The sequence below is a fragment of the Penicillium pulvis genome (assembly GCF_028828015.1).
Source record: "Penicillium pulvis strain IBT 33274 chromosome Unknown contig_23_segment0_segment0, whole genome shotgun sequence".
Lineage (NCBI taxonomy): Eukaryota > Fungi > Ascomycota > Eurotiomycetes > Eurotiales > Aspergillaceae > Penicillium > Penicillium pulvis.
Genome location: NW_026643075.1, coordinates 2,657,341 through 2,674,565, shown reverse-complemented (window position 1 = coordinate 2,674,565; position 17,225 = coordinate 2,657,341). Strand labels below are relative to the sequence as shown.

Genomic DNA, 17,225 nt, shown 5'->3' with positions numbered 1-17,225 from the left:
GGCGGACCGGTACTGGAATGTGGCGGCCGCCCGACCTATGTGCAGCCTGCTGCTCCCCATCAGATAACTTTATCCTGCTTTGCAAAGTGGGTAAAGTGATTTTTAAGGTATGCGCAGTTAGCGTGATGCTGACCTGGCATTTCCGGGGGAGATCACTGCCCAGGTTGAATGTATCGGTCGACTTCCGTGTAGCTGGAATGAGCCTGGAAAGTTTGTCGTTATTTAAGGGTTGTGCACCCCTACCCAGGACACAATCTTGGTTCTTTCTCTTCCTCTTGTATGGGGACGTGTACAGTTGATAGAGGCTGATTTCAGACCATGTACATTTCTTACATTACATCCTTATACTTCCCTCTTTTCAAATTCACCATCAATTTCCAAGGTTCCTATACTACACTTGCACGCCACCATGACCCTCCAATTCCCAATATTCCCGCGGGATTATTTCCAACCAAGTCCAGCAAAACAATTCTTATCTTTGAAGAATAGCCCAGGCATCCTGAACCCCGCATATATTGATCAGATCTTCCAAGAGCTGAAGCCCATCAAGCCGGATAACCTTATGGGAGAATGGGATGGATACATCTTATCGACCGGGCACCCATTTGAAAGCGAGCTGGAAGAACTCAATTGGTTCGGCAACACGTTCGATTCAAAGGATGATGTGGCGCCGCTCATGGTGGCTAAACATGGGGATCGTGTACGCTTTGAAGATTGGGGTGGCGCTTCGGTAAGTTTGTGCCTGGACATAACACAACTTCGAAACCTAGGAATGCTGATCCTTGAGATCCTGTAGCTATGTGAGATGAAGTATCAAGGGATCGTATCTGCGGCTTTAATCTACGATGAGCGCCCGACGATGGTATACTACAGAGCTGTACGGTCGAACATGGTAGCGGGAATAATGGAAAGCAAACGATTTGGACAAGCAGGGAAGGTTTATTTCTACTTGACAAAATGATGTATATATAAGACACCATTAGCGACTTTGGAGAAATGGGTGAAAAGCAATCGAAAAGGAAAGACCATATCGAACACTCAGGTATCCTTCCAAGTTCTTTTAATTTCATTCCCAATCTTCTCAATGGCATTCCACTCCAATCCACTCCAAACCTCCGGTTTCTGAACAGCCTCCACAAAATGCTTAAATGCCATGACCGTCTGCGCTGCCCATCGCTCCTTACTAACCTTCCCTACGCCAACAGCCAACGGCGTCATGAGAAGGGTTTTAATAATCTCCAAGCCAGCTCCATCGGCAGGTCTTTGAGCGCTGACATGACGATTATGTCCCTCAACCTGGCAAAGCAAACTCCAAGTACACTCATAGACAACCTCCCGATCCCAGCTCACATCATCTGGTTCACGCATAGTCGGACAGATAGCTACCCACGAACAGTCGCGTGGATTTTTTTTCAAGTGCTTGGGAAACTCGACGAGTGTACAAGAGCCCGGAGGAGCGAAGCCTCGGTATTTATCGTAGAGGACTAGCTGTGCTGCGCGGGTGAGAGCGTGGTAGTCATGGCGTGGACTGAAAGTCATCGAAATCGCATGATCAAAGGCGCCGTCGAGGCGACCGTAGGAGTTTGCGGGGGAGACTATGAGATCAAAGGTCGTTGAGGGAGGAATGCTGTTTAGGCGCTCATTTATGGTGGTGATCTTTATCTCGCTGTTGGTGTGGCTGGGCCAGAGATCGCCCATCGCAGCTTTGAAAGCTGCTATGTAGGCAGAGTCCATGCATAACAGCAGAATTTCAGGGATGTTTGAGGTCATTTTGCCATAAATAGGTGTCGAAGGAAAGTTCGTGGGTCGCTCTGATTTATAGTTGCGGCTACCGTAGCTGCGGGGCTGAGGCTCACTCTCTGCTCAAGAGTGGATACTGGCGGATTTTCAGTCTAAGCCTCCAATTTCTGAACAGCCTCCACAAAATGGTCTGCGCTGCCCACTCTCTATTAATCTTCCCAAGGCCAACAGCAGATGGCGTCATAAGCAGAGTTCTGGTATATCCCAAGCTAGCTCCCTTCGGGCAGTAGGTGTTCTTGTTCCGTGGTTATCACTGCCCATCTCAAAGTATTGGTCAAGTATTCGTGTGGTTGAGTCCTCGAAAGATACAATATAGCTGCATGTGGTCTTACTTGCAGCATCCGCAGAGTAAATGAACAAAAAGCCATTCTCGCTGGGGAAAATGGCACGTCTTGACTAACTCAGAAAAGCCCTCTTGTCAATTCGAAGCATAGCGAGGATGGAGAAGAAAGAAGAGAAGATGTAAAAGGGAAAGGCGGTTAGATTGGGTGTGTACGGATGCATGTATCATTTTTTGATCGAGTGTGAGCAAATATATGCCTGAGTACGTACTCGATAATGATACTAGTCCGAAATTCGGATACTACACCTTGCCTAATACAGTTATGTTGGACACGGAGGATTTTATTCTCTACCCATTTAATCAACTGTACACTTACATATTAATTGGGGTTTGTCTTCTGTATAAATTCGTTGATTTTTCAAATTCCCGAGCTCGGTCGAGCATATGCATCGAAAATAATGTACATGAAAATGGGTATTCAAAGTAAGAGAGTAAGTAGCAAAATTGCCTGCTAAATGCATCCAGATCGTTAAGAGTCCTCAATACCTAGGTCTCTCTCCTTCCTCAATGTCGCTGCCTCTGCAATATCATCCGCGTGACCTCGCTCTCTGGCGCGGGCTTGCTCTTGAGTCGACACATAGCGCACCAAACTCTCGCAAAGCCGGTCTAAAACCCACTCTGGTTCAGTCTGGTGCGCCAACATTGGGCTGTTCTCGCCAATCCAGTCCCAGTTCAGGACCCCAAACTCATCTTCGTCGAGGACCAGTGTATCTTCCTTACTGTGGTGTTGGCTTGATGATCCCTCGGCCGAAGATGGTCGGGTCCGGGGATTGGTGAATTGGATGAGACGAGTAAACTCCACCCATTCTTCGTAGTTGTACCGCTTGCGCTTTCCTTCGCACACATCTTCAGTAGTGCGACGAATGGCGAATGCAAGTTGTTGGGCCAGTTCGTATGGCGAGGGATGGGTCACGCGCGCAAGTTCCTCAATGGTCCGTGTAGGATAGGTTGGGACAGAGCTGGTACGTCGAGATGGGGCTCGTGGGGTCTCCTTTGCAGCCTCCGGCTCCCCACTCTCCGGATCGGCGGTGTCTCCTGTATCAGCACCGACTTCGAATCCACGTTCCAATCGTTTCTTTTCTTGACGTCTTTCCAGATATCTTCGGGTAAAAGGTATGTGAGCGAAACAAGACCGGTAAGTTCCACTCTCGGGCATGATGGAATATTCAGCAAACTTCTCTGTACCATGCTTGAAAGCAGAAACAACCGTATCACTCATCTGGGAGATGAGCATGGTCATGGTTGGGATGGCTATAAGGGACCACATCACAAAAAACGGCCGTCCAGCATTCGACTGGGGAGTGAAGTCGCCGTATCCAATGGTGAGCAATGAACAGAAGCAAAAGTATAGAGCTTCAAAGTAAGTCCAGTCCTCTAGTGTCCAGAAGACAACGGCTCCGCAGCTCCACACGATTCCAAAGACAATTATGCTGATAATTAAATCGTTCCAACGACGAAAACGCATAGTTTCGTATTGTATGCCACGCATAGCATCGAATCGATCCTTTTCTTCTCTCATGATCAGCAGTTTAGGTCGTCGATCTGCAGCCAATGCATGAATAGTGTTCCGGATCGGCTGGTGTTTCTTATGCTGAGGGCGATAATTAATCTGGGTCTTTTGACGATCAAGTTCTGTAGTGAGCACTTTCTCGGCATTGTTTGAGGTAAACTCGTCAAAGGTGACAGAGCGATCGAAAGTATGCTGCCGTCTCTGTTCGATGTGCTTTCGGACGACATTGTCGTAGTGGACCTCCCGGGCAAATTGATGGATACTTCCAACAACAAGACCAAGCATGATAATTCCGAATACGGCATACGGCCAAACGAGACCTCTTCCAAGGGAAGTCTGAGCTGTCACATCACCAAAGCCCAAAGTCAAGACTGTGATGTCGCAGAAATACAAGGCATCTGCAAATGAGATGTCGAGTACTTTCTGGAAGAAAGCGGCACCTATAAGCAGCCAAACCACAAATGCGGTCATTTGTAAGATAAGAGTGCGCTGATCGTCCGTGAGTGAAAAATGCTGTGGATATCTTCCAAGGAAATATCCTAGCATGTTTATCATGAGAAGAGCACCCAGTAAGAGATAGAGGATTGCCGCGATTACTGCACTCCAAAAGGCCTGAGAGTATACATCATCTGTGCCATTGGGGGGAGCGTAAATAGAAAGAGATGCAGTCAACCCAGCCAGCTGTGACGTCGTTAGCTCGAAATATTCAAAACACGACAAGGGTCCCATACAATACCAGGCGCAATAAACCACATAATAATCGTCACCGGCAAAGCAATGATGTAGCGCACGGTTTGAGTGAAATTCAACAACAAGAAAATATTGCCAACAACACCACAAAAAAGCGAAACTGCGTTAAAGGCCGTGATCCTGCATTATAAGTTATTAGCGACAACCAAACAACCCCTGATAATGCCAGCACATACCAGTGAGGGTCAGCATAGCCCTCCTGATACCAATTTCCAGCCGGACTAGTTGTTCTGGAAGTAATATGGCTCCTCCATGGCATGACCAGCGCAACAATTGACATCACGTTGGCCAGCGGCCCCGCCGCAGCGGCAACCAGCGGAATAGCCGTAGAAGCAATCCACCAAGACTGAGGCTCATCATCCTCCGGCGGTCTCATATGAAACTGGCTAGCGAAGCGATCCCAGAGTGTCGATTTGCCATCCTGCTGATCGCCCGTAGGATTGTCGTGTGGAGGGGGGCCATTCTGCATGGTTCATTCGGGCCTGCATACGCGAGATCGGAAGGATCAAGAAGCGCGCGATTTTCCGATCTGACCTCGGGATCGCTACGAAACAGGCAACTGAAACACCCGAGAGGTGATCTGGAGCCTTGCGATCTGAGCTTGAGCTTGGCGGGGGATTCTGCAAGACCTTCCCCTGGTGCATCCGATACCTGTATCTGCACTCTTTGGTGGGCGACTCAATCTATTTCCTAAGAAGGCAGTCGATTTTGACAATATGCAGACTTAAAGACAAAGGAGGGTTGGCAGGCTTTGGAAACCAAAAGCACGGAAGCATGGCATTGTTCTGCAGGTGATGTCAACCGACATGACAGCAAAACCTGCGGGTTGATCTGCAGTCACGGGATCCTCCCCCACATTCATCCATGGCTCGTGGATATTAATTTGTGGTCAACAAAAAGTCAAGTATAGAATGAAAACAATTGGTAGGATTGAAATTGCGGATTATATAGATAGGATAGACCGGGTGTATAGTTGGAAGGAGTGGTAGAAGCCAAGCCTTGCTAACCTCTTCTGGGTTACCGCTCCGGGTGAGACTTGCCTTTCTCACTGTCCAGAGGGGGTGGCCTCTATGACCATCAAACTACGTCTCATCTGGCTACTTACTCTTATCTGAATAATGTCCTGTAAGTGGAACTGCGAAAGCATAAGTATCATATTTTCTTAGATCTGTTGTTACTCCGTACATTGTTCTTACATGTACATCTAGAACCCGCTAACGAAGGTTTCAATAGAATCCACCTGTGTACCAGAATAGAACAATGGTCAAGATGCAAAAACTCCGATAGTACTCTGTACCATAAGATAGACGTAAGGAAATCCAGTCACACAGTCATCCAGACTGCAATAAGCGTTACACAAACTCAACGGAGTCTGACACCAAATCCAAAACTCAGCACCCAATAACAAGCAAGCCCCCAATCTCAAAGGATTTAAAAGTAGGAAAACGCAAGCGACCATGTGCTCAGAAACCTTATCTAATGCATGCACGACTCATCCGCACATGTATAATAGGAACCCCGCACCTCCGGGACGGGAAAAGGCTACCGGTGATAGGTTCGCCACGTAACAACCCCTCCAAAGGCAACCCACGCCCCCGCGCCACTTGGGGGCCGAAGGACCAGTGGCAGTTGTTATCACCTGCAGGATTATGCAGGCGCTTGGCCCGCGCTGTTGGAGGGTGACATCAGCCGCCGTCATGGTGATTAGGTACCTGCTTTTCGGGCGTACAAGGCGAAGTATATTCTAGAACATGGAAGTAGGTACCGCAGATGTACATGTAGGTCGAAGCGCCGAGGTGAATCGTTGCCTTTTTGGGGGAGTTGGTTGGGCGATTTCAAGTATGGGCCCACTGGAGCTATAGAATCAAATTCTCGTGGAAATAACGGTGATGTGGATCGTGGGTACATGTGATAGATGGGGACAAACCTAAGCGCTAGAGTTAATTACGATTTACGAGCTACGGTATGTTGGCACAATGTAGATGTTGAGGTTTTGTGGTTCTGGTTCTATGTACAACCCGATTTTTCCTCCTAGCTCAACATCAAAGAAATATCACAATGACAAAGGAAATGACCAAGGAAATAAGCAGTAAACAAGATTCGCAGATTAAAATCGCGAGATGGTATCATCAAAGCAGAATGACACAGGCATCAACAGGAAACCGCATGACGCAACAATGAATAGCATCATGCCCAAGAATCGAATAAGACGCCACCCCAAAAAACAAACAGAATAAGAGGCGCCGAAACCAAAGGATTCTTTTGGATCGCCCCAGCTGGGGGCGGAAGAGCTGACGATGAAATAACAATAACAGCAGAAATTCGAACAGCCGAAGCCAAACCTAACGCACTGCAAATGCAATTCAACAACTTGTCAAATGCTCCCGGTGTAAGACAAAGGAAATAAGAGAGATAACAAGCAAACAGAATATAACTTCTTCTCTGTCAGGATTGCTCCTCTTCGGTGTATGGAGGTATAATAGTATAACCGTCTATTAAGCGGACGGCCGGCGCAAGATATCTTCGCAGTTCGCATCGAAACGCATGTTCCACAGCCGGATGCTGTTCATCAATTTTTCCGTGTTTTCGAGTTCGCGGTCGCGGCCGAAGATCGATTCGACAAATTCGCAGCCTGCGTTACGCCCCATAGATACGGGAGCGCCTTTGCCACTTTCCCTTTTAGCGGCCTTCCACATGTAAAGTTCACAACCTTTTAGCAACTTCTTGAACCGGCTCCAGAGTCGGTCGCCACTCTCTAGGAAATCTTCAACAACTTCCTGCGCCTCAATGCACTTGATTCGCGGAAGACATTCGTCCGCTCGCTTCACCTTGCCCGCAAGTTTGATCAGCAACAGCCACAAGTCACCTGCCACGTCGGCCATGGGTGTCGATGCGCCATGGTGGAAAACCGTCCAGTCGTAGATCCATTTACCGAGGGAGCTGGCATCGAAGACACTGCCGAGGAGAATAATAGGTGCCTCGGTAGGGTCCCAGTTTTTGATTGAGTACCCGGGCGGAATTCCGGCGCGCTCCGCGTCTTCCTCGGTGGCGGTGGGTGGCGGTTTTGTGGCGGGAGGTGCAGGCTTAGGCTTGTTTGGTGTGCGAGTCGAGGTGGACTGGCGACGAGCACCCTTTGAACGACGAGCTGCCTCCATGTCGTCGTAGTTAGGAACCTGGTTGAAGTAAAAATGAGAATCAGCGGCTGGGTTTGATTTGCGATGAGCAGTTGACGCGGTGCGACGGTGCTGGCTCTCTTGCTTGGTCGTTGCTGTCGGGGGACGGCCAGGGCGTGGGCGCTGGCCGGAGGCGTAGCGAACATCGAATCCTTCGTCAACCACATCTACAAAGATGGGTCGTTTCTGCGATTGCGAGTTGGGTCCGAGGCCATCCCCCGCAGGATGACCGGTCGTATAATTGCGACGGTGTTTGGGCGGGCCCGCATAAGAAGCACTTACATGATCGTGCTTGCGCGGCGGAATGCCTTGTTCTGGTGATGGTTCGTAGTAGTTCTGCGGGTAGCCATAGTACGACGGTTCTTTGGTGGCCGTGTAGCTGGCCTTGCGGGTGTGCCGTCGCGCAGTACCCCGAGGTGATGTGTAGGGGTTTGCGTATTGTGAAGCGTATTGAGCGTAGTAAGGTGAGGTTGGCGGCGACTGGGAGTAGTCGTAGGTCGACCACCCCGGTGGTGGAGTAGAATAATGATACATTATCGAAGTAGCATGAGCAGCCGGTGCCCGGGTTCGCAAAGCTGGAGAAAAGTAATAGGTTTTTCTCGGCTTGAAACCAAGTTATAAATCAGGCAACGGTGGCGAAGCGACAAGATACCACACACACTGGAGTTAAAAGGAAAAAAAACAATGAAGTCAACGCACAACCAAAGAAACACCCGAATATATTATACAACAGGGTATCGTATGCACCAGAGCAGAAAAGACGCCGATGGAGAATTGCAGATAAAAATAGGGTTGAGTAGGACCGTCACCGTGGTACGGTTTCTGATCGGAGAGAGGAGGGTTGACAGTAGATGTGCTGAGCGTGCATTTGAACGTTATTCAGTTGAGCCGACGAGAAGGGGGCTGGATGAGACCCGTGAAGTTTGGATCTCGCGTTTTGTTAAACCAAAAGGTCAAGACTTCCTGAGGAGAGTCTGTATATAGGAAAGTGGAAAAAGTGCGAGATCCACGAGTTTAGAGCCGAAGCAGGCGAGAAGAGTGGAGATGGGAAAAATTCAACCCAATATGAAATAGAAAGCGAAGAAGAAATGGATCCTTAATTGTCAGCGCGCGAAGATGACTGGGGGCGGCCAATAAGGATCCACTTGCTAGGGGCCACCGTGGAGGTTGGCGTTCTTGGTTGTGGAAATAACGTCAAAAGGACGATAATTACGGAATTTATAGCGTTATCGCGTTTCGGATTACTTTACGCGTATTAATCCCGAGTATATAGGGTTAGCTTTTAGGTAGCAGCCCTCCTTTTATAATATTCATGACTCTGAAATTGTCTCTAATCTTTTGACTCATAAACAATAAAATATAAAATGTAAATCATAATGACTCTATTCCTGACCACTATTACTCCTGATTTCATAGTCTACCCCTCAAACTAGTCCAGATGGAGACACTCGGCTTCAACATGTACTTGATTCGGGCACCGGCCAACTGCATCCTGTGCGTTTTGATTTTCTGGTTGGTTTTGTGAGAAAACAAGGCTGAGTACTAGGCAGCAAACTGCCTATTTTATATTATTCTTAATCTTTGACTCGGTAAATGGTGGTGTGAAAGGAAAATGGAGGGGGACCGCCACCAATAATCCCGAGTCTCTGAATGGCCCCATGAAGCGGAGGTGATTCATAGATACTTAGCGATCGTTAGTTGCGTCGCGTGTCAGGCCTCTGTTGGATAGCACAGGCCGCCATGTGCTAGACTTCCAGAATCGGGCCAACTTTGATTTCCGGACAGTTCATTCTGCATGAACTCATTAGTTGCAGCACATCAAAAGTCGATGCTAAAGCGACCCGAATGGGTAACCCCATCCCACATTTCGATCTGGGCCTGCCCAAACGACAAACCAGAAATCCTCCGAGATGGATCCATGGTTGACCAGCGGCTCTATCGTATCTCCCGGCTTCTTGTACGGCTCATCCCGTTTCGTTCCAGTGGTTCTGACGACTCCACTGACCCATATCGCGTTCTTTGAAACCACCGAAACCCACTATGTTGCCATGGCAAAACACATACTAGTGCAGTATAGAAAAACCAAACTCCATCAGGGTCTGACTTGACACACAAAAACCTTCACCGTTGGGCAACATCACGGACCACGCGCCCTTTACCGCCGGTCGCTGGGCAGCAACCGTTTATCTTTTGGGCCAAAATGGATCTGAGAAGAAAAAAAGAGGAGCTCTGCAGACCGCAACTTGCATATCCACCCAGGTGTAGAAGCCGAGAAAAAAAGTCTATCACTCACAGAGAATCCGCTTTGCAAAAATAGATCTGGCGACGGGTGTTGGATGAGGCTGTGTAGACTATACCCTATAACTGAGACGACCTCAAACTACAGAACAATAGAACTATTTTGAATGAGATGAGTAGTTCACAAAGTCAAAGAGATATACTCAACGACCATCCGACCATTTTTATTCAATATTATAACGTGGGGATATCCATGGATGAAGTGCGACCGCATCACCAAACCCTAAGCAGGCGCGCATCGAGATTGGTTCCCACACGCATCCACTTTGTTCGAACTATGACGTCCAATCCTTTCAATACATCCAACAGGTCTCGAACAAACCAATGATTTACCAATATTTTAAGGTAAAGAAATAATACAATAAAAACCAATGTCCTATGACCTATTACCATACCCACCCAACCAACACCTTTACGTTCACGCACCAACCGAAGGGATGGAATAAACAAACGAGAAACACGTTGGATCCTTACAGGCCTCACCAAGGAATTCCAGGAGCATCCTTGACGAGTCAAGGGTCACAATTCTTGCTTTTTGTTTTTTTCAAGATTTCTAGATGAGTCAACCCTTCGAGAAATGTCCCACCCCTTAGAGAAATCCTGCGCCACCAGTAGGCAACGCCGATCCTGCAAAGTTGCACATGGCGGATGTACTTTTGTTACAGTCTAATATTCCGCCTTTTCAGTCTAGTCCCACATCTTGTCTGCCCATGTACAGTATGCCTGTATCTCCCAAGGCCAGTGAATATCCCTACCTGATGTTATCAACGCAATATTTTTCTGCATATGTATATGTACTACACCCTACATAAGAGGCTCTTCCAAGGTTCGAGCACACTATTTTTACCATTCAGCCCCTCCATCACATTCCCAGCCGAGGCGTCTTCCAGCTATGCAAATGTAAAGGGGCGAACATGGAGATATAGGGGCCTAAACAGCCTAATCTATGGTTCTATGTACTGCCCAGCTGATTGCTTTCTAGAAAAGCGCTTTCAGGTCTAGGGCCGAAGGAATAAAACCTAAAAACTGGCAGTGGGCGCGGCCCGGCTGTACCAGAGGATGACGAGTGGGGCATTGGGGGCGCGCCAACGGGCTGGATAAGCCGGATGCAAAGCGCATATCAGCTACCATAACCTTGCTCGGGCGCACGTCCATTCATGCAGGAATTTCTATTAATTGATGGTTGCCTTTGTGCGATTTGGGGGCAATAAGCTCCGAGTATTTGCAAATATCGCTTACATTGTAGTGTTGTATGGGTTGCTTCTTTTCTTTTTCTGTGTTGCTTATCTTGTAGTTGCTCAGGTGTTGGGTGTGTGCAAACCCTTCAGGGGGATGCGTGCGCATACTGTTTCGAAGCACGGTCTTCTGTATTTTGAGACATGAAATTTATTAATTTCGCTTCCGAGCTTCTCTATTGGTATGATTTTTAATATCAAAATGAAAATTCTGTCGATCAATAATCTGCGTTGTGCTAAATCTGATGAATCATGTACCCCTTGCGCGATCTGGGTTGAGATCAAAACAAACCACCTGCTACTGGCATGTCTCACATGTTTGTTCTTTCATGAATACATAGAATTTAATCTATCGCTCCTCATTCTTTCAATCAAGGGGTTTCACATGGAATATTCATTGTGCGGTGTGCGCGCACTGATCACATAGAGTTCAAGGGATGCCCTTACCCTGAGCCCTATGGTCAATGCATCGAGGTCGCTGGAAGAAATAGGGGCTGGGATTTTTCCCGCGTCTGACCAGGGGTGTGATCCTGTCGAATATTGTGGCTGTTCATTTTCTGATATCAGTGGTGTACATATAGAAGTTCTCCACAGTACTCATGGCGGGATAGTTCCCGTGCCAGACAGATATTAGCACGTTAGGTGTACATAGATTGGTTCCACTTCTTTGATAGAAAAGCCTAGGCCCTCCTCTATTAGCTACATACGTATAAACCTGTTTATAATCAGGGTGCTATGGGATTGTTAACTGGGCTCAGGGGAGTGTGACCAATGTACGTCTTCAGCAGCCATATTGTAAACTCGGAATCCGTCAGTCTTAATATCCATTAAGTGTACGTCTGTGCATATAGGTAGTTACCTATGTAATTATGGTTGCACTAGGCATCTTATTTGGCTGTCAACCGGTGCCCCGGGATCGTTTCCAATTTATATACAAGCTCATCGCAACCACACGTCCCGAGGTCATATACATAAATTTTCCAGATACTGTACCAGTGAATGGTCAGCCATTACAGCTCACCTCTCTGCACCTTGCGAAACTCCTCCGCCCAAGGGAAATTCTCATACCTCGACCCATCCGGCCGAACCTGCACCGTTGAAGGCGCATAAATCCCATTAAGCATCCAAGGATCCCCATTTGCAGGAAGAGGCAACTTCCTCAATCGCATAGGACAAAAGGAATAAGTAGCAACCTCAAGCCGTCCAGTGGAACGATACAGCCTCATAGCATCAGTAATGAAAGATCGACACTGCATGTACCAAGGCTCCAGGCTCAAGAAGTCCTCCCACTGCGCATAAGGCCACGGCTTCTGCATAGCAGCACTAATGACCTGGTGGACCTTAGCACCAGCTGGAAACCCATATCTGGCACAGAATTCCCCCGACACCGCGTCCGACAGGTGTCTCTTCCAGTGCCAGACTAGTGAGAACTCAGTCGCCAGGAAGCGTTGATCAGGCCGGAGACGCGGGAGGACATAGTCCAGCATGAGACGGTGGCCTTGTAGAGTCGGCATGTGTGGATGCAGATCTACGCCCTCGAGCTCCGGTCTTGAGGCGATGAATTGAAGCATCCGCTCGATAGCTGGCGTTCGTTTTGCGGGTAGGTCTAATCTGTTCAGAGCGCCCATGTACAGTCTTGTTGAGGTGATGCCGTTGGTATTGCGGAAACGAATCACCTGGTCGGCAAGTGTTTCGTAGAAGATGTTTAATCTTGTGTCTGCATGGCCTTGTTGGACTTCGATGAAGGGCTCGTTTCCTATCACCAGAATATCAACTTTGCCAAGGACTAGTGGGAGGACGCGGTCCAGACACTCGAGCTCTGTGGTAATTCCGGCACTGTTCACTGCTGGGAAACTGATATTGGTGTAATTCCACTTGAATGAAAGGATGGTCTTATAGCCGGCATCTATGGCTTTGTAGAGAGCTTGCATGTTGGGGTCCTGGGCAGCATGCAATGCGTCTATTTGATGCATGTCGATGAAACCGCGGATCCACTGCGTGTTGACGCGCTCCAGCTCGCCATGGTCCATCCATGTAAGTTTTTCGTTGTAGTTTGCACCCAAAGCCCCTAGGGCTGTTCCTGTGAAGTGAGACTTCATCTCAAGAAAGTTCAAGACGCAACAGATTGGAATTGTTGGAATTGAGATTATATATTCGGCGGGTAAACTCCATCGTGGAGACTTGCCGTGGACACGTAAGCTACCGCCTTCTACTCCCAGAATGAGAACGATGATCTTACGGAGATATTACTGCCTAGATGGCTTATATGCTTCCAAAATTAGACTTATTACTAGTAATGCTAGCTCTGGAGATGCTAGGCCCGTCCGTGGGCAATTGTTCCACAGGTTGTGGCACATTCCGAGGTTACAGGCAATGTATTACTCAGATGACGTCAGAGAATCTATAAAATATATTCACAAAGAAAAAAATTGAACAGACGTTCTATATAGGTATATATAAGTGATGTGAACCGAGGCTGTTGGTGCACGCATTCCTCGTCCCAAATTGTATGTGACCGTTATACGGATTAGAGAACCTTGAAAAATCAAGGCATATGGTATCAAAGAGTGGTATCACGATCATAAAATGTGCAAAGCTCCCAAGTCGCTGATGGATGAATGAATAAACACCTGTCCATTCCCAATGAAGGCAAGCCGGAATTATAGCAGAAGCATTGCCTTGATTAAGTGCCTGCAAAGCACCGATTAGCTAGCAATAATTATGCCACCATATATTCACCACCGCCCCGTTTGGCCTGCATGACACGGGACCAGCGGAATGCCTGAGACGTAATGGAACTCGAGCTTCCATCCAGTGGAGGCGGAGGACCCAGCTCAGAGGGATAAACCGGATATGAGGCGTCTTCGGAATGCTCTGACCAGATCTTTTCCAGCAGTTCCAGACAGGAAAGATTGTTCACAAATCCGGAATCCTTCGAGATATCCTTGCAACGGTCACGGATGGCTGCACGATGATCCTCTTGAACACATTCTGAGCCCACAATAAAGAGCGGCCAAAGAAGATAGACATCGGATTGCACAGCACGAAGACAGTGCATAGCAAGGTGCACGAGGTGCTGAATACGTGGGTGTTGTGATGGCAGACTTGGCTCCGCAAGGCGCTCGCAGTACAGGAGAGCAGCGTGACGGAAACATTCAGAAATCTGGTAGACATCTTGTAGATTCTCAGGGGCCACATGGTACGTCACTGAGGGAACCGAGGGAGGAGAAGGGTCTGGGATGAAATTTGGAGAATTCCAAGTGGGTATTGTTGATGCGGCGGTGGGAGGTGGAGAAGGCATTGAAGTTGAAGAGGGTGGATCGAATCGCCAGGATTCGAGGCGTTGGCGCAGCGAGTACCATTCGGTCCAAAAGGCAGGAGAAGATGGTTTTCTTGCCTGATCGCTACTTTGAGGTGGAGTGGGCATAGAGAACGCGTAGTCGGGTCCAGCAGAGAACCCTGGTCCAGAGAGCCCGGTGACAGAGTCCCAGCCGGGGAACAGCATGGCCGGAGGGAGGGACGTAGTAGGAACAGAAACATCGGCTGGTCGATTTGGCTCGGTGGGTTGTTGTTCCTGACTTAGAAGGTTCAACCGCCCCAACTGGGAAATGAGCTTGAATAAACGGCCATCACAGCCTGCCAGATTCTCAAGACCCCATTCCCCGTCTGATATGGAGCTGATATCCAAACATCTTCCACGAAGCTGTACATCACGATCATTTGTGGTAGCAGTCAATGTATCAAACCAGGAGAACATGCGGATAAACCATTTCAGGTCATCAGTCAAGACAGGAGAGTGGCGCATTCGAATGGCGAGCAACCGCGTAACACCGGCAAACTGCGACCGAAACTCGGCAACGCCTGTGTCACATCCATGAAACAGGCAGAGAACCAACAAAGTCGCTAATACCGAATCCGATAATCTGCGACGAGGATCCGCCAGATCGGCGTTTAGAGCTTTCACGGCCATTGCTCGGTGGTGGTTTTCTTCGCGAGCGTAGCCCTCGGGTACGGAGATACCATATCGATCTTGGAATGCCTCATCGGTGAGAGCACGATGAGCCATCGATGACATGCGCGCAGGTAAAGTCCTTTCCGTGGAAAGATGATTTCGTTCCCGACGCTGCCGCAAGTTGCTGGTTGACAACGTAGCAATAGCCTCCTGCAAGGATTCGCTCTCCTGGGCCAGACGAAGCACGTGGGTCTTGAAGGGATTTGTTGGACTATCAAAAGCCACAATCATCGGCGCGATGACCTCGGTGAAATAGCTGATGAGATAACGGAGACGAGGGGTGCGGCCTATGGATCGTGCCAGAAGTAGCTGGGAATACGACGGTGAATGGCCAGCATCCCACCGTATCGATTGCTCGGGTGTTGCTCTTTCATACTCCTCATCAGCATCTTCACTTGGTGTTGCCACTTGCGGGGCCCAATTTCTGGCAACAGACCAGTTGGGGCTAGCGAAAGTGGTCTCTGGGCTAAATCCAGGATACGGCATTGAAACATCCGATCCCACGCTTACTACGCTTTGCATGCTTGGACTCAATCGACTAGAAGCAACCGGCCGACTCGGCAATGGGAGGCCTGATATTGGAGGCGGGACGGCGGGTGAGTTGGTCCATGTACGCGGGTCCGGCATATCCATTGTCCAAGGCATACTCGACGTTTCCGACATGTTTGACATCGCAGATGTACGTCGCAGATCGGTGTCCACCGGGTTCAACATCCCGGCATCCATATGTTCGGAACTCATGCTAACCGGAGGTGCCGGGACTGGAATCGGAGCTGGCGGATGTGAGACTTGAGGCTGATTCTGAGTATGCTGAAGGGGCGCCTGCGCGGTCGGCTTCGGTTGTGCCGGCTTTTTTGAAGCCTCTGCCGCTGAGTCCATCACCGGAAGCTTCTGGCCCCGGAGCTTGCCTCGACTCGCCACTCCCAATCCCCATGTCAACGTCGTCTTGTATCCGGAACATTCGCGGCCGAGTTCGAGACACTGGGAGCAATACGGGCGGCGTCGGTCACATCGCGCTCCTCTTTTTGAGCACGTGAAGCAGTCATCGGGGGCGCCGCTCACGACCGTTCTCTTGCGACGTTTTCGCACCGGGGCGTTCGGGTCTGTCTTGCGGGCTTTTCCTTTGGCAGGTTCCCTCGGTTGGCTAGCTACGCTCTCAGACATGATGGGCGAGTAGTGCGGGAAGCACCCTCAGGAGGTCCATGGGGTGTCGGCCACAGGTCTGGCGTTGTCGGTCGTGCGGGCCTTCTCCAAGGTATATTTTGTGGGAGATTGGAGAACTTCAACGGGGTTCCGCAAGTGGGTCCTTTAGCAGGTAACGGTTTATGGGGAAAGTTCGGCGGATAGAAGTTTGGAAGATCGCGAACGATAGCCCAAGAGAAGCAGGAAGCGGAGGGGAAAGGGAGAATAAATAGGAAGACCAGGATCAGGGAGAATGGAGATGAAAGTTAGTGGGTAAGAGGATCTGCGGTGGAGGATGATCCGCGCTCTAGGCAAATCAGCCAAATCCTGCGAAAACTCCGGCTCTCGCTTGCAATTTATCCCTCAAACTACTCCACCATTGATCTACCTAGAACACCATCGAAGGTGGGTTCTTATTCTTGAAACCCGAACCTTAGAGCCCACGCCACTTCTAGTTAGTCGGATTCACTGGTGTCGGACTAATACCCCCCAATGTATTAAGTTTAGTTTCGACGCAATAGATTGTCTATATGACATGAACTAGTGAACCCCATAAATGAGTTTCAGGGACATCGTAGAATTATATAGAAAGGAGAAAAACCTTAAAGTATTTCACTCCAGCCCTTTCAATGTGACTCCTACCACACAGTTTCCAGTAGCACGCGAGAGATAATCTCCTGATGGTCTCGTTGCCAAGCATCGCGGTTGACCCGCCGCTTTCCTTCTCCCCAATCTCACTCTCCTCATGATCGGATAACAATTTTCCAATCGCTCACTCTCCCCACCCTCCTTACACTGCGGCCTAGGCAACTGCAGGTCCCTTCTGATTGCCTGATTATTCCGTCGGGAATCTTCGATCGGCGCGCCCGTGCGCCGCTCGCTCGAACCCCCTGTGACTGGTTGTGGTCAGCGCGACGCGCGC

The 17,225-nt window shown here is 49.0% G+C and overlaps 6 protein-coding genes across 6 annotated transcripts; 1 reads left to right on the top strand and 5 right to left on the bottom strand.

The window, feature by feature from the left end:
• Positions 1-409: 409 nt before the first annotated feature.
• N7503_005284 (uncharacterized protein) lies at positions 410-961 on the top strand (the record flags this gene model as incomplete). Its single annotated transcript, XM_057064831.1, has 2 exons — positions 410-730; positions 797-961. The coding sequence occupies 2 exons, from the start codon at positions 410-412 to the stop codon at positions 959-961; spliced, it is 486 nt and encodes a 161-aa protein (XP_056922574.1).
• A 77-nt stretch (positions 962-1,038) lies between these two features.
• Positions 1,039-1,770, bottom strand: N7503_005283 (uncharacterized protein; the record flags this gene model as incomplete). Its single annotated transcript, XM_057064830.1, has 1 exon — positions 1,039-1,770. One exon carries the CDS (start codon positions 1,768-1,770, stop codon positions 1,039-1,041), a length of 732 nt encoding a protein of 243 aa, XP_056922573.1.
• Positions 1,771-2,612: 842 nt separating this feature from the next.
• On the bottom strand, positions 2,613-4,872 carry N7503_005282 (potassium channel family protein; the record flags this gene model as incomplete). The annotated part of the gene is made up of 3 exons (XM_057064829.1): positions 2,613-4,334; positions 4,385-4,523; positions 4,580-4,872. The coding sequence occupies 3 exons, from the start codon at positions 4,870-4,872 to the stop codon at positions 2,613-2,615; spliced, it is 2,154 nt and encodes a 717-aa protein (XP_056922572.1).
• A 2,026-nt stretch (positions 4,873-6,898) lies between these two features.
• Positions 6,899-8,110, bottom strand: N7503_005281 (uncharacterized protein; the record flags this gene model as incomplete). The annotated part of the gene is made up of 1 exon (XM_057064828.1): positions 6,899-8,110. The coding sequence occupies one exon, from the start codon at positions 8,108-8,110 to the stop codon at positions 6,899-6,901; it is 1,212 nt and encodes a 403-aa protein (XP_056922571.1).
• Positions 8,111-12,119: 4,009 nt separating this feature from the next.
• On the bottom strand, positions 12,120-13,208 carry N7503_005280 (uncharacterized protein; the record flags this gene model as incomplete). Its single annotated transcript, XM_057064827.1, has 1 exon — positions 12,120-13,208. The coding sequence occupies one exon, from the start codon at positions 13,206-13,208 to the stop codon at positions 12,120-12,122; it is 1,089 nt and encodes a 362-aa protein (XP_056922570.1).
• Positions 13,209-13,828: 620 nt separating this feature from the next.
• Positions 13,829-16,285, bottom strand: N7503_005279 (Zn(II)2Cys6 transcription factor; the record flags this gene model as incomplete). Its single annotated transcript, XM_057064826.1, has 1 exon — positions 13,829-16,285. One exon carries the CDS (start codon positions 16,283-16,285, stop codon positions 13,829-13,831), a length of 2,457 nt encoding a protein of 818 aa, XP_056922569.1.
• Between the last annotated feature and the right edge of the window lie 940 nt (positions 16,286-17,225).